Source organism: Poecilia mexicana, unplaced genomic scaffold (assembly GCF_051168715.1).
Source record: "Poecilia mexicana isolate PSO_F unplaced genomic scaffold, ASM5116871v1 scaffold_5, whole genome shotgun sequence".
Classification (NCBI taxonomy): domain Eukaryota; kingdom Metazoa; phylum Chordata; class Actinopteri; order Cyprinodontiformes; family Poeciliidae; genus Poecilia; species Poecilia mexicana.
In genome coordinates, this window is record NW_028263374.1 from 32,005,661 (window position 1) to 32,032,049 (window position 26,389).

A 26,389-nucleotide genomic window follows, 5' to 3' on the forward strand; every position below is an offset into this window, starting at 1 on the left:
ATCTGCTTCAGATAAGATGTTGCTGTGTAAACATTAGCCATATTTCAGTTTGACCAGTCATTTTCTTTTATTTAGCCCATACAATGTAACTTGAGGTTTTATTTAGCCCATTAGTCCCATCCAAATTTAGCCCAAACAAAGACGTTAAAAGTTTGGTCAGCCCATTTCCTCATCCCAAACCACCTTTCTGCCATATGCAGGTATTAATCACCTGTCAACCAACATTATGTTGCACAGACTTTTGTCTATTGAGTGGAAATTTTCACAAGAGGAGGAACTACCCACAGCCAATTAGCAAAACCTAACATAAGAAATCCAGATTTTATCACTATAAATCTAAAAATAAAACGGTTTGAAAAGGATTCTTGTGATTTTGATTATGAAAGATGTTACAGACTGTTGAACCTGTGTTTGGTGGCTGCTGTTGCTGCTCTGAACAGCTGAGAGGAGTGGTCAGAATGTGATCAGGCTTAGTTAGGAACTCTAGCTGAGAGGGGAAGGAATTTCCACCGACAGCTGACCCACTTACATGAATGTTTTCGAAACGTTCCTTTTAATTTTACATCGCCTTCGACATTTTTATGTTGAATCACTCCTTTTTATCTTTCTGTTCATTTGTTTAGCTTCACAGCTTCATTTGCTCACTGGATGGATGTGGTCCAAGCCAGATGTTCCAGTAGACTGGTAAATTGCGCAGCAGAAGCACCGAGGCGAGCAAATGTTGAAATCGCTCACAGTGATATAATGAATGCTCACTGGTTTTTATTAATACCTAGCTATGGTTTACATTACAGAGGCAAATTGGTCCTGCCGCTGAGACATACTTTATGTCTGTCTGTCTTGTTCTGTCATTATTACGTAAACGGGAAATTAACACTTTAGGCACAACTTGAATATCCATAAAAGTCCCTGAAGTTGTTTCAGAGGTCATGCTAAAGAGGAAGGACAAAATGGAGGCTGGAATGAGAGGAAACAATATTTGACAGCGCGGTTAGTCTAAAAGGATTTTTCCTTCCACAAAAGTTTTCACTGGATCAAATCAAACAGTGAAGTCTGTTGTTTGCTGCACAGTTTGTGAAACCGAACAACACATGTTGAATTAACTCTGCCGAATCGCTTTCAACCTTATCTCTCCTCTGTGATCTCACAGATGAATTCCCATCACCTGTAGTTACATCTGCTTCTCATTAACCATACGTCATTGGGAATATTTTGACTCTTCATGGTAGGAAAAGCCCAGGCTACAACGTGTGCGCTAGCCTTCCTGTTAGCCGTCACTCACACTGCCATGGATCTGCAACATGCTAAATGGAGTGAATCCGTTACAAGGCGGGTTTCACAAATCAGCATGTGGATGGAGAGAAAGGTGTGCTACAGATTTGTTATGACATATTAACTCAGCTGAGAAATTAGTTTTTCACTGCTTCAGAAAGAGCACATGCCAGAAAGCAGTGAGTTTTGACTATTTCACATGTAGTTCATTGACTGTTATCACCACAAAAGGAAAGACGTTGATTTATATCCATTATTGGTAGTACAACACCAAAAAATCATGTTCATAAATAATACGTTTGTCTCTCATTTAATCGGACACAAACTGTCAAAACTGTTCATTGAATATTCATGGGTTTGAAACTAGTGGCAAATATCTCGGATATTAAATGTGGTTTGACTTTGAAATTCATTGTGTGTTCGGACATATTATTTTATCTCGAACTCAGAAATTCCAACTTCTTCAGTAGAAATCGAGTTTGATAGCTAAATATTAAGCTACATTTTTTTCTTATTTTTAGCTAATGATGCTACAAGCCAAGTAAAATGTTTATCTTAGTTGCTTTTGTACATTAGGAAGAAAAACTGACTTACATTCTTCACTTGTGTGTTGTGTAGGGCTGAATGTAGGGCTGTTTTAAACAAATATTTTAGTAATCAGGTAATCTATCAATTATTCTTATGATTAATCGGATAAAAAATATGATAAAATAAAATATTAGTAAATCTAGCATTACACCAGTGTTACTGTTGGATATCAACATCAGTCCAATTTTTCATATTTGAGCATACCTAACAGTTACTTTTCTGTAGTTTAGAAAATTAACTTGTACCAATAATAGCTCACTTTCTAAGTTAACCTGAAGAAAAGTTATACAAGAATCTGAAATTATATTCAAGTTAATAATAAAAGAGGCAGGCTACATTTATAAAAAAAAATGTCTGTGCTCCAGCTTTTAGTTTATGCATTCATCTTCAGTCAATCTAATAGATGAACACTCACCTTGCCCGGCCATTTATAGCTTTTGTGTTTATGTTAGCAACGGGATTTCACACCTTCGTTTGTCACACATAGAAACTCATCTACCAGCTACATAACGTTGCAATGCGCTCTGCCACACATTTGTTGAGACCGGGATGATATGAAATTAATTTCTGGTTCGTCCATAAAGCTACACTAACACTATAAGCATCAACTACAGCGCAGCCGCCCACCGTGTTCAGTATATCCGCTCACCTGTATAAATACTCCTGCAACACTCTTCCCGCCGTTCGGTTTGAACCAGCAGCTCCCGGAGAAGAAAAGCTGCTGTACTCCAGGCATCGTGGCAGTCATTTTAAAGATGCTTCTTGATCCCCCAAAAAAGATAAAACCCTGGGCATTATCATCAATCAATAAAATCCCCACAGGCCGAACTTGAAAATTGGACGTTATGCTTCTAACACTTAGTTTCTGTCAAGAACTCATAGGCGGAAGTAAGAGCGCTGCGCAAAACAAATAATGTCCCAGCCTGAACATGGTGTGCTAAATAACAAAACATAATTTAATGAAGCTTCGAGGCAGATAAATTTTCCTCGAGTAATTTTAATAATCGAGGTAATCGAAGCGGCCGTGATGAGGATCAGTGCCTCCAAATCCGAGGCCATGGTCTTGAGCCGGGAAAGGGTAGAGTGCCTTCTCCGGATCAGGGGGTGTGTCCTGCTCCAAGTGGAGGAGTTTAAGTATCATGGGATCTTGTTCACGAAAGAGGGAAGAAGGGAGCGGGAAATTGACAGGCAGATTGGCGCAGCGTCTGCCATGAAGCGGGCGCTGTACTGTTCCGTCGTGTCGAAGCGAGAGCTGAGTCAAAAAGCAAAGCTCTTGATTTACCGGTCGATCTTTGTTCTCACCCTCATCTATGATCATGAGCTTTGGGTCATGAACAAAAGAACGAGATCATGGATACAAGCAGCCGAAATGGGTTTTCTCCGCAGGGTGGCTGGGCTCTCCCTTAGAGATAGGTTGAGAAGGTCAGTCATCCGGGAGGGAATCAGAGTAGAGCCGCTGCTCCTTCAAGTCGAAAGGAGCCAGTTGAGGTGGCTCGGGCATCTGGTCAGGATGTCTCCTGGACGCCTCCCTGGTGAGGTGTTCCGGGCACGTCCCACCAGGAGGGCCCCTGGTCCCTCCAGCGTGTCCCTTCAGGACACGCTGGAGGGACTATGTTTCTTGGCTGGCCTGGGAATGCCTTGGGGTTCTCCCGGAGAAGCTGGATGAAGAGGCTGGGGAGAGGGAAGTCATGGGCCTCCCTTCTGAAGCTGCTACCCCCACGATCCCTGATGAAGCAGAAGAAAATGGATGGATGGCGGTAATCGAATCATTCAAGCAATCGTTTCAGCCCTAACTGCATGATATTAGAAAATTGTATGATTGCAACAATATTGGTAGATATGATGATTATTTCCGCCATTAGATATTGCGCATTTTGGGCAATATCATTCGTGTAATGTGTTAGCATCTGTCACTGTGAGACTACGCCCAACTGGCTAAATATAGTATCATTAAAATTTTAAGTGTTTTTTTTTTCTCTTTTGTGCATTCAAGTGCATTCAATCATATTTTCAGATTTATTGATACTCTCACTGAACAAAGACTGGAGAAAATTGTAAAAATAACAATCAATGCAGACAGCTTGGGGATATTTTAAACATTGGAATTTATTGTGACAAAAAAAATCTAAAATCTTTTAAGAAATTTATCATGATAAATGATTCTATAAATGCACACTATTAACACATTCACAATATAATGTGCAGCCCTAATGTTCAGTGCTTGGGTTGGTTGTGTTCAGGGTGTTTGTTCCTCATTCAGATCAACAGTCCATTTCTTGACTGTTGATCTTGATTCATCTTCAAGGTAACACTTTTTTCTTGCATGAAACTACATTGAAAATCCCTATGATCTATTTTCATCATATCTGTCGAACTTAAATCTTCTGTATCTCATAACTATATATACTTATCTTTTCATATTGTTGGTGTAAATGACAATTTTAGACTTTTTTTTTACCACTTAGAAAGCCCATCATTGTAACCAGTTGAGCAGTAAATGTGATGGTTCAGTTTGAGAACCTCACAGAATGAACAACATCATAGAAAAGAGAAACTGGAGGAGATTCCTTATGAGATATTAGCTTTTTCAATCACCTCACGCATCACTTGGCTGACACTGCGCTGCTCGGGTTAGGCTTTTCTGCCCCAGACGGAGGATTTCAACTTCTTCTTTTTGTAATAAACCAGCCAAGAAAAGAAAACTGTGAGCTGACCCGAGTATGTGGAATAACTGACTAGTTTTCTATGAAGGTTCTTAATATTATAGTTCTTAAGTGAGCCAACTAGAGCAATAAAACAAAGCAAAAAAAAACAAAAAAAGCCTCTGATCTTTTCTTTTTCTGGCTCTCCTCAGCGCTAGAAGTGCTGTCACATTTTCCGTTCTGCTTTCCACAGGAATTAATGGACTGTTATGAATTTATAAGCATCTTTTTAATATGCTTATAAATAATTTACTTGACTTCTACTGAATAGGATGAGAGTAATCATGGTCTCAATCTAATTAGGCTGATTTTTGTCTAATTTCTCTACAATTCTCCATGTGATGGTTTAATTAACCATTGCAGCCTGTTGGGAATTAAAAGACTTGATTTTTTTTTAATTATGACAGAAATGTCAATAAAGAAAGCTTTCAGCACTTTAATAAAAATTAGAATAAAGAAATAGATCTGTCAGGTTTCTGTTTTCTTTCACAGTCACTGTGCAACGATTGCTCTAACTGTTCTAAAATCTATGTTTAGCTAGCTTAAACACCCTGGATTACAAGGTTACAGAGTTCTTGCTCGTGCTCACGTGTCAGTGCTTTGTAAATCAATATGTTCCTTTTTGTTCTGCATGACAGTGCCTACTCTATAATTAGAACTACTATGCTGAGCGGTATACCGGGGAGAGAGGCGGCTTGATGGTGGACTGACTTGGAAAGTGTGACACATGCCGAGGGGTAAAGCTCACCAAAAAGTGGCAGATGAAACATGTCACAGACCGTTTCCTTCTTTTTCCACTGAGCCTACAGTTAAGATCATAATTATTAATATTCAACCTAGAAGCTTGTTTCTTATAAACACAGACCAGCTTTCTGTGTGTTTCTGGCAGTTCGTGTAACAAATTTTATTTGGTAGTCAGCTTCAAGTCTTTGAAGTTGGAAGGCCTCCAGGCCATCACCCTGATCTTTGAACAGATTATCTATGGAAGTCAGGACTCCAGCTGGGCCACTTGAAAAAACATTACTTCTAGTCAGAAGAATATGTTTTTCTTCTAAGAAGAAAAACATATTCTTTACTTTAATTGTAAAGAATATGTAGTAATTAATTGTAGTAATTAAAGTAAAGGATTACTTTAATTACTACAATTAAAGTAATCCTTTAATTGTAGTAATTAAAGGATTACTACAAATCTAAATTTGCCAGGGAAAGTAGAGGTTTTATGTAAAATTGACTTTTTTGAGCTGTTATGTTATTCCCTCATTGAAAACATCTAGGTACATCATTAAAAACACACTTGTATGTTTATATTGTCCTGCGTGGGCAATATAGACTTAGAATTTTATCACGATATTTTGCGTTTTGTGGTATTACTGTATTAACAATAAAAATGATGGAAAAACACAAGACAGAAGGGAAGACACAATAATGTGTGGCTGAATTGGCAGTCTGTGTCACAGCATGCTGTGGTGGCAGCTGAAAATAATGTTCCCTCACTACTACCCTAAGTCCAGCTTGATAAAAAATAATTAATTTAAAGGCTGACTCTGAGTTTCCCAAAGGTTTTCATGTCATGTTACTTGTGAAAAAGATGCAACAATTTTTTCTGGATGACAAATTGTCATGCAATAAATTACAATATTGTTATTTGAGACCATTTTCAAATAACATAAGAGTAATGGCATAATAATGCAAGTACACATTCTCAAATATCAATAAATTTTCATTTAGCATTGGAACTGGAAGACATTGTAAATATCCAAAATTAAACAAAACAACAACAAAAAATGGATACTAAAGTCTCTGTGAACAAAATTGCTCTTCCAAAAAAGAGATTAGTTGAGACTGATATACCAGACTGAAGACCCAGATAGCACAATAGGAGTGAAACAACATTGAGACAATGTCAGGCAGAGACAGACATTGAATCTACGTTGAAGCCAATTATGTTGAAACGAAATTGAAAGTGGTCGGTGACTTGGATGTTGAATCAACGTTAGGGTTTCAACCATAACTGACACTATTTCAATGTTGATTCAACCATCATCTGCATGTCAATTTGCATGCATATTTGTGTTGATGTTATATTGATTCAGTTAGGAATCAACGTCGATTCAACCATCATTTGAATGTGGATCTGCATGCAGTTTTGTGTTGATTTTATATTGAATCAATGTTAGGAATCAATGTTGAGTCAACCATCATTTGAATGTGGATCTGCAGTACATGCACATTTGGGTTGATTTTATATTGAATGAAAGCTAAGGAGGAGCTGCACAGTGGAGCAGTTGATAGAGCTGTTGCCTTGCACCAAGAAGGTTCTGGCTTCGATTCCCGGCCCGGGGTCTTTCTGCGTGGAGTTTGCATGTTCTCCCTGTGCATCTGTGGGTTCTCGGTACTCCGGCTTCCTCCCACAGTCCAAAAACAACCAATTAACCAATCAGGTTAATTGGTTTCTATAAATTGTCCCTAGGTGTGTGTGGTTGTTTGTCCTGTCTGTCTCTGTTTTGCCCTGTGACACCCTGGCGACCTGCCCAGGGTGTACCCTGCCTCTCGCCCGGAACATTAGCTGGAGATAGGCACCAGCAACCCTCCTGACACCACTGAGGGACAAGGGTGAACAGAAAATGGATGGATGGATGAAAGCTAAGGATTTATGTACATTTTTTGGTCTGATAGGTCTACATCATAACATACCACTAAAAGTTTCTTCACTGCTGTAAAGTGAAGATGATTAGTATCATGGGTATATGTCGTTTGAAATTATCTTACATTAACATATTACCAAAACTGTGTGTACAAAAGGTTAGAAATGACAACATGGGATTGATATAACATTTTATTTAAGAAAAGGGGAATAGATCTTTAAACATATTTGACTCCTTTTTGACTGTCAGAACAATAGTTTATTGTCCATGGAAGAACAGTATCCATGATGTTAAGCTTTGTACTGTATGAACCAGGGAAATAGTACAAGTTGGGGTAACCCAAATTTTACACAACCTTTGTGATCATAATTCAACATTGAATTAACATATTTTGCAAAATAGCCAACAGCGAAGTGGCTGTGTGATTGGAACATCCCACTCATGTAAATAGTGGGGGTGGACCGCTTCACTCCTTGAAGTAAGTTGTAGATGTTTTTGTGTCAACATATCACATAAAAACAGTCAGTAAGAATTTTTATGGACAAGTAAGAAAATGTACAGAAAGGAATCACCACCCTCTATCCTCTACAGTGCTTAATTTCAAATGTGATAACCCCCGCTCAGTAATAAAATGCTCTCACCCATAGCTCCAATGAGGAGGAGAAGAGGGGAATGGGTGCGGCAAAACAACATACATTGATTCAACATTGATCAGATGTGTATCAGATATCGGCATTTCATTCATTAGATTTGAACCACAAAACAACATTGATTCAATGACACGTTTTCAACATTGGTTACTTGGCTAGAATTGGATGGTTGTTTGATGGTTGATCCACCATCAGTTGTTGACCTCAACCAAAAATCAACCATTCTGACTATAGTCAGAATGGTTGATGATAATTCAACATTGACTTATAAGTCAATGTTGAATTATCATCGTGTGCTATCTGGGACTTTTGTTATCCAGTCTTTGGTGGAAAGAGAGAAACAAGAAAATCAATCAATCAAGCACATGAAAATGATCAAGCTTATTTTAATTTAAGATGTGATTTATTTATTTCTTATTGCAACAGGCTTACATGTGCTGGTGATTTAGTTACATAAACTTTGGTTTTAACCAACTTAATACTTGAAGATTGTCTTTAGTGTTGTGGTTAAGGACTTAAAATATAAAAATGTTAAAGAATCATAACATTTAAATGTTTGAAATGAGTTCTAATTCTTGCCGTATGATATATTGAATCCCAGTCATCATGACAATGATGTTTCTGTCCAGTTTCATAGGTTTGTCCTGGAGTTTACACTGTAAAAAATAAAACTTAGATTTTATGGTAAAACGCCGGCAGCTGGGGTTGCTGAAATTCTACTGTAAAAAAACAACAACAAATTTTACCCGTAATTGTTTTTTATGGTTGAATTTTGGCAACCCCAGTTGCCGGCATTTTACCGTAAAACAAAAATACAGATTTTACCCGTAATTGTTTTTTTACGGTTGAATTTTGGCAACCACGGCTGCCGGCGTTTTACTGTAAAACAAACAAACAAACAAAAAAAAAAAAAAAAAAAAAAAAAAAAAAAAAAACTGATTTTACCTGTATGTCATAAAGGAGTCTAACCCACATGCAGAACAACAGGCGGACAACAGAAATCAGTTAAATAAGTTTATTGTAAACACAAAATAATGATCAACAATCGGGTTCTGTGGAAAGTCTGCAATCTGGATCACTGGAGCACTGGGAGGTAAAAAAAAAAAAAGAAGAGAGATGGTGAGTTCAGGGGATGTTGAAAATGGCAGTGTCAGAATAAATGGTCTTACTTGGGTGGAGGTAGGTCTCGTCTGGGGGGAAGAATCACTGTGGTTACCTTGATTTGGTTCAGGTGGAGGGTTGTTGCTTGACTGACGAAGAGGCTGTGGTGGAGGGCGGAGAGGTAAGCTTTGGATCACAGAAGGCGAGGAGCGAGTGAGACTGACAACAGGGTAATCCAAAGAGGTTTGGTCTACTGCAGAGGTGTCAGTCGAACTCTGGCAACCAGTGGGTCCACAGCATCACAAGGAATAACCTGAGGAAGAAGCACAAAGGGATATCACTTGAAGTCCACAACAGGAAATCACAGTGAGAAGCATGGAGGGCTGGAGTACCAAATACTGGCTAACACTCTGGATCTGAAGTGTCGGCAGCTCCGTCCTCATATACTCCTCCAGATGATCTGATTAATTGCAGCTGTGCAGGAATCCCGGAATCAACGGCAACACCCTTGGGAGGGAACAGCCTCTTGGCACCCTCTGGTGGTAAAAGAGGGGGAAATCAGCAAAAAGGAACCATTCCAACAACCTGGGTTCCCAACACCATAAATTGTTTTTACGGTGGAATTTTGCCAACCCCAGCTGCCGGTGTTTTACCGTAAAATCTAAGGTTTTTTTACATTGTGGGGTTCCCAGAATTCCACCGTTAAAAAAAAAAAAATTGCACACGCCACATGCGCAGCCTGTCGCAGCACCTCGTGCACCTCTGGATGTTTGTAACTCGGCGCGTATCGCGCAAGCCGCCGTTCACACAAACTGGACGATCTAGAAGATGGTCTTCCAGGCGGCTACAATGTGAACACTTAACTATAAATGCCATACTGCTGTCTTGGCTCAAAAACACGCTCAACCCAAACTGTCAAAACCGCAACAATAACTCAGCCTTCAGTCCCTGACATCATCTCTGTACCACAGATGGAGAGAAAAGGGGTTGTGAGCTGGGCAGCTCAGTTGATACAATCAGTGTACCTGTAACTAGTCCGGCTCCTTTCCTGATTTGGTCCGGTTCATCTCCAAGACGAGGAACAAAATATGCGTCCAGTTTTTGGCTTTTCTTTGCTCTCTTTTTTCCATCCTTTTCACTTTGCCGTTTCATGGAGCTCAACTCAGGTTAACTTCATCGGCTGGTGACAAGCTTTACCCAGAATGCACTTGGAGACAATAAGGACGATCCACTTGTAATTTAATGTGTCATAAAGTTAAATGTAAGTGAAAATGAAGCCAGTCACGTATATGAGAGGCCCCATGGGCCAAAACTTACAAACTCTTTTACACGTACTATCAATCTCTCTTACACGTACTATCAAACTTTCTTACACTCACAGTCAAACTCTCTTACACGTACTATCAAACTCTCTCACATTTGCTATCAAACTCTCTCACATTCGTTCGCTATCAAACTCTCTTACATTCACAGTCAAACTCTCTTACACGTACTATCAAACTCTTGCAACGGAAGTTAACTTAAAATTTCAGTTTCTGATTGGACCCCAGGCAGGAGTAGGCGGGTTTTCATGGACAGAAAAATAGCTGAGCGGCAGCGACTAACAGAGGCAACTAATATTTTAAATGACATCGTTAGCGCTCCCACAGTAATGTCAGCATTATCAGAAGTGTTTAGAAGCTGACAGCCAGCATCGGAAACCCCATCTATCAGTGGGATAAGGCTAGCCGTCTCTTCGGAAATGGCAGTAAAGCCAGCCTGCACTCGATTTTAATGTGAGCGACAGCACAAGTTAGGGCGCTCTCTTTTCAAAATAAAAGCGCATCTCCAGTTTATGTGTGATTCACACATCAAGTTTCTCTCCTGTGGCTATAACAGGTGTTAATTAACCCTCTATGGCATGACTTTATTTTTTTGGGGAAAAATATTTTCCTGTATTCTTTTGGGAGCTTGTTGGTCCCTAATTACATATCAATCATAAAGTCGGACCCTGACACCTCCCGGAACCGGATTCGGGTTTGTTGCCTCAGGGCAACATTGCACTACAAGGGGTCTAAAACGCCAAGTTTTCTACAGTGATTATGAGAAATGAAATACAAATCAAACAAAAACTATATTCATAAAAAAACCTTTTTTGACAAAAATAAATCAGACATGGTTCCAACTCACCAAATATAAAATAAACAACTAACTTTCATTAATGAATGGTACATTTGTGCAAATTACTAAAACGAGCATTTGTGTGTTTGTACATGGGTATGTCTGGCAGAGTTAGAATCACTAAGGATGTTGAAATTAGTCTTTTTCCCTATTATATGTTAAACATCAGGAAGGAATTGCTTGCTGATGTGAAAAAAAGTGTATCACATTTTTGGCACTTGATTATTGGCGTACCTGGGAATCACCATCTGTTTATCTGATTATCTATGGGTTGTAGCGACCAGATTCACATCAGTGACAGGACTTAGGGCTGCAGGTTCTTTTTATAAGAGTTTGTAGTTCTGATTTTTTATTGGTAGAATTTGAGCCAAGCAAAGGACAACATTTCCACCAGCTCCCATATCTGATAGATTTGGTGGTGGTACGGCTCGCCCTGTGTAGATTTTCAAGTTGTAAGGAACACCATCTGCACCAGCCATATGAAGTACCCTGCAGACCCGTATATTTGGGTTTAGCAGGTATTGCTTCAGTCTTTGCCTGCCTTGGAATGGGGCCCATTTGTTCATTGATGACCAGCTCTTCACCCTTTGGGACTGAAGTTAGTTTTGAGGATAAACAAACAATGAAATAATGGTTGTACAGTGGATCCTCATGTTTTCATCGGGAATGACCCCAGATGAATCATGCACATTTTGTCCATGAAACGATCTTCCATCTATCTCCTGTTGCCGTTAGTCAATAATAAAGTAAAAAAAAATTGGCCTTGATAATTATTTTGTAATCAATTGCATATCATCGCATTAGAAGAATGTTGTCTGAGCAAAAGGGCCCTAACTGCGCAATGTTGCCCTGAGGCAACAAACAAAAAAACAGTTTTAGCATATAAATTATTTAAAAAATTGTCTTGAAATAATGCTTCTTTACATATTCACAGATATTAAAATATTTTTAGAGTGACCCAAATTTAAACATGAAGAAAAGTGATGTATAACTTACAAGTAGGAGGCAAGGTGTAGCATGCACCTCCGCTTCATAAAAAGGACTGCTCCTCTTCTAAGTAAAAGGTCACATGAACCTCAATACCTCTTTTATATGGACAAAAATATATCTGGAGGTATATTAAATCATTCCCCCCAAAAAATAAAATAAAGGAGCAACGTGAGGTAAAGAAATGTGGTTTGTTGCCCGAGGGCAACGCCATGCCATAGAGGGTTTTAATTCACAAAATGACATTATGTATCTGAAAAAAAATATATAGTGTGGGCAAAAAATCCTGTAAAGCACATATGTGCAACCTCAGTTAAAATTGGTCTTATAGTTGTCCCTGTATCATCCTGAAGTGAGAGAAGTACCTGGTAAGGTATTGTTTATGTAATCTGAAAGATTTTTTTGCATGTCAAATGTCAGCAATTTTGATTGAGGTAGCAGATATGTGGTTTACAGAATTTTTTGCCAACATATGTTTTAATTTATTTTCAGATACATGATTTCCTTTAGCAAATCAATTAATACAAAGTTTTACATTTTTAAAGCCGCATGAGAGAAACCTGAATCAAACATAAACCGGATGTCCGCTTTTATTTTGAAAAGCCTGCCTGGGGTCCAATCAGAAACTGAAATTTTAAGTTAACTTCCGTTGCAATCAAACTCTGTCAGAGTTTGATAGTACGTCCAAGAGAGTTTGACTGTGAATGTAAGAGAGTTTGATAGCGAATGTGAGAGGGTTTGATAGTACATGTAAGAGAGTTTGACTGTGAATGTGAGAGAGTTTGATAGTTTGATAGTGAATGTAAGAGAGTTTGTAAGTTTTGGCCCATGGGGCCTCTCATACAAGTAGCACAACATTTTATTCAATATTTTACACCCACCATGTCACTAAAATCAGTCGGTCTTGTAAAGTTTTTAGCAACCTCAGTCAACAACGACTGGAGCCAGCCTACTATCTAATCTTCTGGGGTACTATATTATATAATCTTACATACATCATACTCAACAGCAGAGGGCCTCCCTTTTCCAGCTCTCGTCAGTCATGGTAAAGGGTTGTATCTCTGAAGTCATATGCTGCCTCCCATCTGGGCCCCCCCTAGGCTGCTCGCTGTCCCCCCGTAGCTCCGCCACTGCTGTCAACCAAAACTCCCAGTATTTTACAGTATTTTCTAAAATATGGTAAATGTCTGTCAACCACAACTGCCGGTATATTACCGTATTTCCTAAAATATGGTAAGATACCGGCAGCTATGGTTTTCCCTTAGTAAAATTGGCCATCACCCTTTACCCAACTTCACCTTCGTCCAAGCAGCAGGGCCTACCATACAGTTCTCTAAATGTGACAAATCTATGGTCGACCTAAAATTAAATAATCCCAAATACATCATTTAATCAAATTCTCTCATAATGATGGTGGCGTCCGCTGTAGGAGTTTACCCTACAATTGGTGGATTGCCTGGTCTTCCTTTGAGATTTCAGTTTGATATATCAAAGTCATTATAGATGTAATTATTAAACAACAAACCAAAGTATCACACCAGCATTCTAATCTATGTAAATTACTTTTGCAGTCTGGTTTATGGTTTTACATTATAGATATAAACTCAGCAAGGGGTGCTGTGGTGGCGCAGCCGTGAAGTACAACCCATGTATAGAGGCCTTAATCCTCATGCTGGTGGTTGCAGGTTCAATTCCCAGCCTGGCGACGTTTGCCACATGTCTTCCCCCTCTCTCATAACCCTCCTTCCTATCAAACTACTTTCAAATAAAGGCCACTAGACCCAACAGAACCTTTAAAAAAAAACATCATCAAAATTTTGAATTTTGGCTGATTAATTCCATTCATTTTAAGGTAATTAGCTGCAGGCAATATTACAATATTTCTTTTATGAATTGTATAAATACTTAGATTTTTACAATAGATTTCTCTGTTTTCTATATTTCAAAATCACCTGCAATATATGTTTACATAATTATTGTAATTCCATGTGTTTTCTACAGTAATTAAGTGCTTTTTATATTAAAGTCAGCAACTGTAACTATTTTACCATTTTTTTGCCGTAAATTTACGGACTTATTTTGCAGTGGTGACTGATGGCGATTCCATGCATTTTCTACGGTAATAAAATGTTTCGGATTTTACGGTCAGAGACTGTTGTATTTTACCATTTTTTACTGTGAAATTTACGGACTTTTTTTTACAGTGTACTCTGGCAGTACACACAAGTTAGCTACCAGATTCTGACATATTTTATTGGTCAAAATAAATCTGATTGTTGGTCAAAAATGCATTGATAAAAGTTGACTAGCAATTGAACTGATTCTGCCTCTTTCTAAAGTAAAAAAATAGCTGGTATAGTGGGACTCAGCAGTTTTAAACTCAGTGCAATCTAAAAAATAAGCTTTGTTCTTCTTGATGTTGCACACTTGAAAATTAATCAGTGTGGTGTTGCGCAGGTTCTTTTATTTTAACAAATGCTGTGGAAACATGAGAGCGTCAGTGAGCGCCTTCGCTGACCAGCCGTTGCTGCGCTTAATTGCCGTTGGCTCGCTCACAAACAAATATTTACCACGAGTCAAAGAACAAATATTTACAATACAAGTCAAATAATTAACAAAACACTTCCACACTCCGCCCTAGCCCACCTTCCCCACAAGAGACACAAACAGCAGCGCTAATTGACATTTACCTGTGGAAACATGAGAGCGACAGTGAGCGCCTTCGCTGACCAGCCGTTGCTGCGCTTAATTGCCGTTGGCTGGCTGCGTCAGGAGTGCTGCTCACCGTGCTCTATGTGCCCACTGGTGGCGAAGTGTTGTCACTGCAGTCCAGTGCATCTCAGGAAGATAAGTGCAGCTGAAGAGCACAGCCAAGATAAGAAAAATGGAAGCAAATAAACAAACAGAAAGGGGGTGGGGGGTGTGATTACTTCTGATGTCCATTCTCTCACATTGAACAACTCTCTACATCAGTGCAACAGTTTGGCTTACAAATATAATTAAAAATTATGCTTTTCACATCTAACAGACACCTTAGCTTCTCACTGATAACTCTGTGTGCTGTCTCATTTCCAGCCCTGCTTTCAGTAACTTCATGTTTCACTTTCCAGTCAAACACAAGCCATGGCTCTCAAAAGGTTGAAAAACACAAACTGATGCAAAAAAGCCTAAATGTTTTTTTTTCTCCTGTCATTTCAGCCACAAACATTTAGTTAAAATATCTACAGTTATATGTTTCTGTCTCTGCTGCACTCTGACTCTCTGCATCCTGATGTCACTGCATGGATTCATGTACAGACACTACAGTAATTTACAGTATAGGAATGTGAAATTAGTGAATTAATAAAAAGTATCTTTTTATTATACAGAATGAGAATTTTAACAACTGATTTTCAGATGTATACATTATTATACATCTCAACTCTATTTACTGCATAACCCATTTCCTACAGCAAAAGTTTTCACTCATTTATTTTTAAACCTCTCCTCAAGCCCTTTTCTGATTGTCTCTTAACCATTACCCTTATAAATAGTGTGGAAATAATGGAAAAAAATTGAAAAGTTAAAAGAAAATCAACCTGAAATCAGTCTTCACCCGTTCTCCTTTCTGGTTCTATTAATTTTTATATCTTCACACCCTGAAGCTTCACTTGGCTCTCCTATGTCTTCCCTGACCTGCTCTTCTCGTAATAAAATAGTTTATTTTTAAAGAAATTAAAACCGGTTAATACCGGTCTCTTAACCTTTCTTCAACAGCATCACTATTTTAGCACTGTTATTCTCCTGAATATATAATATAATATAATATAATATACATGTTAAGTGGTAGAGTATGATCAGTATGGTAGAGTGTGGCCATTGCTCACACTGACATTACACTTTAAACAACAAAAAAGGCTCATTTTGCTGCTGTTTCATTTACTTCTGAAGAAGAAAAATGCACAATATGTCTGTAAATAATTTTAGGATATTATAAGGAAGTGCTGAGATATACCGTTTTCCACGAACTAAAGTATTTGTCACTTTGGCACAAGCACAGTGAGAAACGTCAGAGGATAAAAACACTAGACTCAGAGCAAAACTCAGATGTCCCAGCATGTAAACGCACCATCTACACACAAATCTGGGAGCTTCCCCCGAAGCGTGAAATGAATCTCAAAAATAGTTGTGCACTCGTAACCGGATCTGTGTGTAAATGCAGTTTTGTGTGTGCGTACCAGGTGATTTGTGTGTACTTTTTCAACATGTATAGGCGTAGGAGAAGGTTTATTTTATTTTTAAGGTTTACAAATCCAGTATTACACACACACAGATATTTTTACACACACAAAAATCCTTTTACAAACGCACAAATCTTTTTACACACGCACAAATCCTGCTACGCACGCACAAAACATTTTACACACACACACAAATCTTTTTATACATGCACAAAACATTTTACACACGCACAGATATTTTGAGACTATTTTCACTCCATACCTGAGCTCTACAAGGGCATCTTACGACACTTTCCAGTGGCAAGTTGCTCTCAATAATAGGTTAAATGTGTGATTCGGTTCGGTTCTAGTCCAGTGGGGAGATTATGCTGTTGTGCAAGATCTGAAGCACAGCAGCTGTGGTTATTTCTCTGCTGATTTGCAGCGACACTCAGCAACGGAGAACCTCAAGGTTCTGGTTCTGATGGACTAAATAAATCCAGATATTTTATTTTGTCTTATAAATAAAATTTCCAGGCCCAATCATAATGATAAATACTCAGATCATGAGCTTTATTATTTTTTAAATTCAAACGAAAAATAAAATTTACATCACACCAAACTAATATTGTGTAGTTCTGGTGTTTCATACTGTCGGCACAACTCAGATCTATGACAGATCTCAGATCTTCTCTGCTTTTCCCATCTTTAATACAGTCAGTTCTTCAGAGAAATCAGCTGCTAGCAGCGCTGCTAATTCACGGTCATTCCGGTACAAAACTTAACGATCTTGTTCCTGTCACTCCCCGTGATTAAACTCACGATTACGATAATCTGTACTGAGCAGCTCTCTGATAGCAGACGGTGTGTCCGAAAACAAGTTTTACTAAATATTGTATTATAACCGAAAAGTAAGATGTAACTTCTATCATGAATATAGATTAGCAAAAAACCCTACAAATTACAATGAAATAATGCTATTTCTGCTAGCTGCCAGAAGTAACACCCAAGATATTCATATATTTAACTTGTCCCTGTACCTTTTACCACACTTAACAGATGAGTCAGTCAGCAGCAGCTCTAACCCACGTACCTCCTAACCTGCCCTCTCCTAAGTGAAATTAAAGCTGCAGTAACTTTTATAATTTTTTTCACACATTTGTTAAAACTGTCATTATGTTGTGACAGTATGGTATGAGAGATAATCTGTGAAAAATCTATTTCTTCTGCTTTCTATTTTGCACGTTGCTTTTGACTGTTGCTTGTGGGGAGAGACATTTCAGTAAGCTAAAACTAATAGAAAAAATTTAAGTAACCTACTTGCATACTGTATGTGGACTGTTGGATGTAAAATTCATGAGCAGTAAACATTGTACTAGTTATCAGTATTGAACCAAAGAAAGCAAAGCAGTTGCAAGCTGTTAAAATTGTGACGCTTTTTATGGGTCAAATAGACTCAAAAAATTGTAAGAGCAGCTGTACAGGGAAGGCCCAATCTAATTTTTTGTCAGGGGGCCCAAGATTCCTGGCAGCGCCCCTGCACTCAGGATTGTTACAGAAAAGTTTTCATCTACACGAATCTGCACCAATTTGACTCTGAGTGTTGTTTTAAACAGGCGAAACCCACAGGCGGCAGTGTAGCACAAAAGAACTGTCAGCCAATCAGATCATGACTTCCTGTTAGGAATTAAACATGCCACCAGGAGGTTTGTTTGTTTGCATAGATAAATAAGACAAACTACTTGTCAGGGCATTAATATGTAAAATAAAAGGTTTTTTTAAGCTTTACATCATGCTATGTAATTATTCTCTCATCAAAAACACACCTGGAGTGTTGTCTTATTCTTTCATGTGTTTTTGAGAAATCCTTTAATCTCTCGTGGCAACCATTCAGCTGTGCAAAATGCTTGGAGACGCAGTACAGCAGGGGTCCCCAAACTTTTTCCTGCGAGGGCCACATAGCTGTTCCTTTCTCTGGTCGGGGGCCGGTCTCAGTTTTTGGAGAAAGAAACCTTAGAAAATTCTTGTCTGGGGGGGGTGGGGAGGAGGGAGGAGAGGAGGAGGAGGCTGTTCGGTCTTTGAAACTGTCGAGCGGGGGGGGGGGCGCGAACCGTGAGTGAAACGGTGACTGGAACTGACTAGTATATATTCCATTGAGGGAAAGTTAGTTTCACATCTGCTCAAGCCCCCTGGTGGTTGAAGAAAAATCCACATATAAACCGGAAAATACAATATATGAAAAAAAAAACACTGAATGCTCTCTGGTATGAGGAGGCGGGCCGGATCCGGCATTGTTCAGGGGACCGGACCAAATGACGTGGCGGGCCGGATCCGGCCCGCGGGCCGTAGCTTGGGGACCCCTGCAGTACAGTATTACTTATTTTCCAGGCAGAGTGGCATTTTAGAGCATAATTAAGTAATTATGTTACCTTCAGTTTGACTTTGTAATGTAAGGTTTTGAAATTGGGCTTCTGTCTCTTTAAGAAACTCATGCTCTTTCTGAAACTGCCTTCAGTAAGTCATTGCAACATGGCTCATCTATTAACTCCTTAACAAGGAGCTAATGCTCTGAGAAATGGCTCCTATAATGAGCTCAGCAGGTCCACCAGGTGTTTGCTAATTGCTGCTGGCTAGTCTGAAGGAGCTGAATGGGGGAGTCCTGGAGGAGGGTTGCACTGTGACACAGAAGCTCAGAAGCCTATGTCCACCCATGTGTTTTGATTGGCTGAATGGTTGCCATGGAGGTTAAAGGACTTCTCACACATTCATGAAAGAATCAAAGCAACAGTTCAGGTCTGCTTTTGAGAATGAAATTATAGACAGAATGAAATTATAATTTCTTCTGCCATCTGTCATGTAAAGGTGAAAAAAGTCGATTTTATACACTACTGCCTCTTTGCGCATTTGAGATTAGCTAACTAGCTCCAGTCAGTTGTAAAAACAAATCTCATTGTCACAGTTAAGTTTTCCAAAAGTAAAGAGCAGGGAGAATATTTGTCCAAACATACGCCTCAACCAAAAATTTACAAACAAATGACCAGAAAAATAACAAATCAGATCCAATATGCTGCCACCATGATAAAATGATAAATTGTCAATTTATTGTTTTGAAGGCTGAAAAAACATCAGTCAGCTTCTTTCTTGCAGTAATTTGTCTGCTTGCTCACATGTCTCTCTCTCCTGTCTTTCTGTAGGAAGACAACACTAAGAGCCTGACAGTTGTCCTGCTCCGAGAGAGCGGATCTCTGGGTTTTAACATCGTAGGAGGAAGGCCATGTGCGGTAGGTTGAAACTGACAACAGCCACTCTGGTGTTTCACAGTGACCTGGAATGAATGTTAGAGCAGAAGAATGCCAAGCCTTCTCTTACTGACGCGGGTTCAGATGCTTGGCTTTAGCGTTTTGTAGCTGGTGAAGAGATAGACCGCACCACCAAGTTTTATTGTGTTTATTTATTGGTTTGGGCTTAGCGGATTTGGCACGGGAAAAAAAATGAATAGAACTGTAATTACATTTATGGGAGTTAAATACAGGGTTACGGTTATGACCGCAGTTGTTTTGTCTTTAATTGAGGGGACTTCGGTGGTAAGGTAAGCACAGAGGGAAAAGGGGTCTTTTTATCCCTGGCTGAACTTTTCACAGCCACTGTTTCCTACCTTCAGGCTACGAGGTAAAAGGCATTAACGATGCCACACGCTCTGCTGAGTGATGGGCTGGAAATATCTCCGCTTCACCTTCCATTCATAGGTTTTTTTCTGCAGCCGAGTTCCTATTTACGTGATGTGCTGGTTTCTGCAATTAATTTGAGATTGTTTTACTTTCCCAGCTACTGTCAACATTTAAAAGGTTCTGGTAGGGAGATGAATATACAGGTTTTGTATATTTCATATGTCTGGTTCCTTGGTTTTGCTTGTTAATTTTAATCAGCCATTTATGTGGTCTTTAGACGTCAAACATCCTGCAGAGCTCCTCACATCCTTTGAGCTTCATATTTTGACATTACAACTTTAAAGTACAGTGTACGTATTTTGTGTATTTAACACAAATTAGCTAATACTTGCTGCTCTGAATTAAAGTATTAAACTATTTTCAATATAGTGCAGCTGTTAATTGGATATTTCAGCAGAACAGAACCTAAGTTGTTTGTTATTCAAGTTAGATTATCCAAAAAAGTGTTTACCACTGCAAAATTCAAGATGGTGGCCATTTTTCAAATGCCAATATTTTTCACAGATGAATACATCTGGTGTCAAATCATACATAATTGAACTTACAGAAAGCATATTTGGTGATGATTTGACCAAATGTGAATATTTTTTCAAGATTCTCATCATGGTTGTCATGGAAAATAAATTTTTGCTCTAAAATCACCAATTAGATAAATGTGTTTTGGTGTCAAACTATATAGATCATTGATCCTGATCTTGTTTCCTTTTTCGGCTGGACAGTTTTCAAAATTTCCATTGTGGTTGTAATAGAGAATATATATTTACAATTAAATTGGCAGCAGCTATTGCCAGAGGTGGGCACAGCTAACCAAATATTTTGGATCATTAACATCTAACTTGCTAAACCAGGGGTCCCCAAACTTTTTCCTGTGAGGGCCACATAACTTTTCCCTTCTCTGGTGGGGGGCCGGAGTCAGTTTGTAACAGAAAAAGTGTGACGATTGCAGGAGTGCCTAAATGTAAAAAAGTATTGTTTTCCAGAAAGCACAATCAAATAACCCTCTCTGGGTTCTTCACAGAACAAAAGTCAGGAAATAAATAATAACATTATTAATGAAATAAATAATAACCCTCTCTGGGTTCTTCACAGAATGAATCCAGGAAGGATTATAGTCTGTATTTTCCGAACTATGAGCTGCACCGGACTATAAGCCACAATCCCAAAGTTTTTTTTTTTAAAAACCAGTAAACATACACATATAACCTGCAGATATCTCTTCTGCTCTAGATTTTACACAAAGTGTAAACAAAGTGCTGATCCTTCGTGTCTGCTACTAGCATGTGCTAAATGAAAATAGGCGCTTTCCTTCTTCTTCTTCTTCTTCTTCGTGTGAGAGGAGGGTGAGTGGAGAGCGGAAGAAGGGCGAGAGAGCGAGTGATTGTATTTCTATATCTTTGGCTTTTTTCTTACTGTTTTTTCACTGGGTGTTTATGTTAATTGTTTAGTTGTATTTTTGTGTTAGTTTTGTCACGTTTTAGGGGTTTTTGGTTGAGTTCGGGTGTGGCCGTCAGGCGCGCCTGGCTGGCCGGCGTCTGACGACGCCATGGTTGTTGTTGGTGGGGCTTTCTCCGCGCTGACACGGAAGAACGGCGTTAAGGTGGGCGCTGGTTCTCTGTGCAGCGTGGAGGAAGTTTGTTTGGCGGTGGGAGAAGTAATCGGACATGGGTCCATCAAGTCGGCAGCTCGCATGAGTGGAGCTGTCGTCTTGTTTGTGGAGAAAGAAGAGCAGGCTCAACAGTTGGTGGAGGTAGGCGTCTCAGTGAACGGCTTGTTTTTACAGGTGACGCCGCTAACATTGCCTTCGACTAACGTAACTTTATCAAACGTACCTCCATTCATAAGTGACGAGTTTTTGATCAAAGAGCTGTCTCGGCACGGGAAGGTGGTGTCACCGGTGAAAAAAGTACCTTCTGGGTGTAAATCACCGTTGCTAAAACATGTTGTCTCCCATAGGAGACAACTGTTTATGATATTAAATCGGAGGGATGAGGAACTCAACCTTCGATTTCATGTTAGAGTGGATGATTTTGAGTACATCTTGTTTGCTACGTCCTCTAACATGAAGTGTTTTGGCTGTGGTCAGGAGGGGCACATTGTAAAAATGTGTCCCGACAGGGCCGGGTAGGCCCCGTCGAGCACAGCGAAGCAGCAGCCTGCTGCTGCTGAGCGGGTGGGGAGCCCACCTGGTGAGGCCGGGCCAGCGGAGGATCCCGCTGCCGCGGCGGGGGGGCCCGCGGCGGCGGGGGATCCCGCGGTGGCGGCGGAGGAGCCCGCTGTAGAGGAGCAGGCGGAAGATACTGTTGAGGTGTCAGGAGTGGAAAGTGTGAAAATGAGTGTAGGTGTAGGAGAGGATGAGAGCACAGTGTTGTGTGGTGATGGGGTGAATGGCGGTGGTGATGGGATTAATGGTGGAAGTGATGGGGTGAATGATGGTGAGGGTGAAAGTGAAATGAGGGAGAGAGATGGTGTGAAGGTGAGGGGCGATGAGGAGCATTTAGGGTGTGGGGATCAGGGAGGGAAAAGAGAGGTACAGGTGGAGGAACAGAATGATGCAGAGTTGGTTTTTGGAACTGGAGTGGCAGGAGAGACAGGTGAAACGGAGGAGGCGATGGAACTGGAGGCTTCAGCCCCGTTAAAGAGGCGAAGTAAAAGGAGGAATGTGGTGACGGCTGTACAGGCCAGCAAGCAGGCCTGCAAGCTGGCTGCAGAGAGGAAGGAGGTGTCGGACAGCAGCGACAATGAGAGCTGGTTTTCTGACAGCAGTGAAATATCTGTCACACAAATGAGTTGCAAAGTACCTAGATACCCTGTAGAGTCTTTTAGAAATTTTTTAAAATTTCTAAAAGATCTTTAGAAATTTTCAATCTTTATTCAGAGGAATAAAGATTGAAAGTTTTTTTCCTGACTTAAAATTATTTTATTTCTCAGCAAGGTATCACATCAGGAACAAAGAGGTATCAGGTTTTGCAGACACAGAAGTTTTTAGATTAAAGAAAATATTGACTAAAGTTAGAAAACAACTTTGATTTTAAATGATGCACAGTAGTATTTTATTACTTTTTATAGTTTTTGGTGTTGTGTTTTTAGCTTCTTACCCAACATGGATTCTTTTAAAATAGCATCATTGAATCTTAACGGGGCGATGGAGGCTGAAAAACGTGCTTTGATTTATCAAATGCTGAACCAAAAGAAAATCGACGTAATCTACTTGCAGGAAACGCACAGCGATCATTTAATAGAGACTGAGTGGGTCAGAGAGTGGAGGGGGGAGGTCATTTTAAGTCACGGCACCTCCCAGAGTGCAGGGGTGGGCTTCCTCTTTTCTAGAGCGTTCACCCCAAACTCCATAGAAATTGACCATGTTATTCAGGGGAGGTGTCTTTTAGTCAAGACAAAGTTTGATTGTTTTACTATAGTTTTTATTGGGGCCTGCCATAAGCAATGCATAAGGAGAGCAGTGACTGACCTGCGAAGCAGGTCAGTCACTGCCTCCATGCATTGTATGGCAGGCACCTATTGTTCTACACCCAATAGAATGTCTGTTTATTATTGGGGCCTGCCCATAGCAATGCATAAGGAGAGCAGTGACTGACCTGCTTCGCAGGTCAGTCACTGCTCTCCTTATGCATTGCATGGCAGGCACCTATTGTTCTACACCCAATAGAATGTCTTTTTATTATAGTTATTTATTTTTCTTCCGTTACCATTAATGCGGCTCGTACCGCTGCGTGTACCCCCACAAAAGTGGTATCAAAACGTGCGGCTTGATCCCGGCATTGGAGCTATTATTTTTATTGGGATTCTGTGTAAAAATGACAACATAAATTGAGAAAAACGAAAAAACTGGAGTCTGAGGAACTCACAGCATCACTAAGATTTCTCTCTGAAACACACACACAGCACAGTGGAGGTCTGACTCCAAAACTCTGTTTAATTCCCCCTCACAGGCACAAATAGCGGCCTATTGATCTCAAAGTTGGTCATGAAATAGATACACATGCCTGCTCCCGTAAAATGTTTTCAAAATTTTCCTAGGGCTTATGGTTTTTTGTCAGGGCCCTGAGACCGACGCTGGGTGTCTCACAAGTATAGAAACCAGGGAGAGAGCCAGCCCAGGTGCAGATAATTAATTACCATAGTAACCTGTCCTAGACAGAGGCAGTGAGTAATCTCACAGCGCTGAATCAGATCTCACAATGCATTGTGGGAAGAATACATATTTCCTGTGACTTTTCATGTTTTGCTTACATAAAATTATTATTTGTCTGAATTTTTGAGTGTAAATTAAAATCTTTACTATGAAAATTGAAATTGTTTTAGAAATTAACTATTACCAACTTTCTTCATGTTTTTTATTTTGGACCATGAGTGAGAAGCTTATAGTCGTCCGTCTCGCTTTTCAATGGTGACACATATATCATAATATACCTGACAATATTCACAGCTACTCTGTTCTAGTGTTGGGTTAAGTATGTCAGACCTGCTTTTATCTATTTTTCATGACAAATTTGAAACGCTGGGTTTAAAGGGATGGGCACAGGTGGCAGGCCCCTTAAAATTTCTGCTGGAATTTTCTAGTTAATATTTATGCTCCTATCACCAATGCAGAGAAAAAGCGTTTTTATGAGAAAATTAGGGAACAGTTGGGTGATTGTGGGTCTGAGGATTATGTTTTTATAGATGGGGATTTTAATTGCACTGAAAACGAGTTTTTAGACCGTAATCATGCAGAGCCGCATCCAGCAGCCCAACATGCTCTGCGGCGGCTGGTCTCGTCTCATGGCCTGGTGGATGTATGGAGAAGGATGCATGCAGGCTCCAGGCAGTACACATGGTCCCACATTAAAGAAAATAAAATCTCCTTAGCCCGTCTTGATCGTTTTTATTGTTTTAAACACAATTTTAATGTGTTTAAAACATGCCAGATTTTACCAGTGGCTTTTACAGATCACTCGTTGCTTTTAGGTAGTGTTTTTATCAAAAATATTTTACCTAGAAGCGCTTACTGGCATTTTAACTCACCCTTAACTTATGATCGGAGTTTTAAGGAGGTTTTAAGTTATTTTTGGACTGATTTTAGAGAAAGAAAGTCTGATTTTACCAGTCTTAAACAGTGGTGGGACTACGGAAAAGTACAGATAAAACTGCTGAGTCAGCAGCACACTCTCAATGTCACCCGTGACATTACCAGATCTATTAGAGATCTGGAGATAAACATAGTGGAATTAGAACGACTTAGTGAATCCACAGGAAATCGAGAGCATATTGAAGCTCTCAAATCTAAAAGGCTAATTTTAGCCAACCTGCTGGAGAATAAAGTCCAAGGCGCATTGGTCAGGTCCCGGATCCAGAACATCACGGAGATGGATGCTCCCTCTAGCTTTTTTTTCAGCTTGGAGAGGAAGCACGGGCAGAGGAAGCTGATCCACTCTTTGCTGTCGGACACGGGGCGCCAACTGAGTGAACCAGGTGAGATCAGAAGGAGGGCTGTGGAGTTTTACCGTTTTCTGTTCAACAGTGAATACAAAGAGAATGAGGAACTGTTCCGGGAGTTCTGCGACGAACTACCCCAGGTCTCCGAGGAGACCAACTCTGAGCTGGAGCGCCCCCTGGGACTCCAAGAAATCCACACAGCCCTCCTCAATATGCAGGGCCAGAAGTCCCCGGGCGTTGATGGGCTCACGGTGGAGTTTTACAAGGCCTACTGGGACATTCTGGCAAAAGACCTGCTTGATGTCTATAATGAAAGTCTGTCCACCGGTTCACTCCCCTTGTCCTGCCGCAGGGCGGTCATCACCCTGCTGCCCAAAAAGGGCAACCTGCAGGACATTAAGAACTGGCGCCCTGTGTCCCTCCTCTGCACGGACTACAAAATCCTCTCCAAGGCCCTGGCCACGAGGCTGGGGAAGGCTATGGAGCAGGTCATCCACCGGGATCAGACCTATTGCGTCCCCAGCAGGTCCATGGTAGATAACATCTACCTGATTCGGGACGTTTTGGAAGTCTCTGGTTCATTGGGTTTACAAACTGGCTTGATTTCATTAGATCAAGAAAAGGCATTTGACCGCGTTGAACACAGCTTCCTCTGGAAAACCATGAGGGGGTTTGGGTTCAGCGAGGGTCTCATTGCCAAGATCCAGGTACTGTACAGTGACATTGAAAGTGTGCTCAAGATCAACGGCAGCCTGTGTGCTCCTTTTAGGGTGTGTAGAGGCGTTCGGCAGGGCTGCGCGCTCTCGGGGATGCTCTACGCACTCTCCCTGGAACCCCTCCTCCAGAAAATACGCTCGAGTGTTTATGGTTTGGTTTTACCTAGTTTTAGTAACAATATTGTTTTATCTGCCTATGCTGATGATG

The 26,389-nt window shown here is 40.1% G+C and overlaps 1 protein-coding gene and 1 pseudogene across 1 annotated transcript in view; both read left to right on the forward strand.

The window, feature by feature from the left end:
• pdzrn3b (PDZ domain containing RING finger 3b) overlaps window positions 1-26,389 on the forward strand; it is a 233,886-nt gene that overhangs the window by 3,730 nt on the left and 203,767 nt on the right. Inside the window, exon 2 of the mRNA XM_088005922.1 lies at window positions 19,499-19,585. Coding sequence (XP_087862048.1) covers window positions 19,499-19,585 — 87 coding nt within the window. The remainder of the gene's footprint in view (window positions 1-19,498; window positions 19,586-26,389) is intronic.
• Window positions 21,576-23,208, forward strand: LOC148159838 (uncharacterized; annotated as a pseudogene).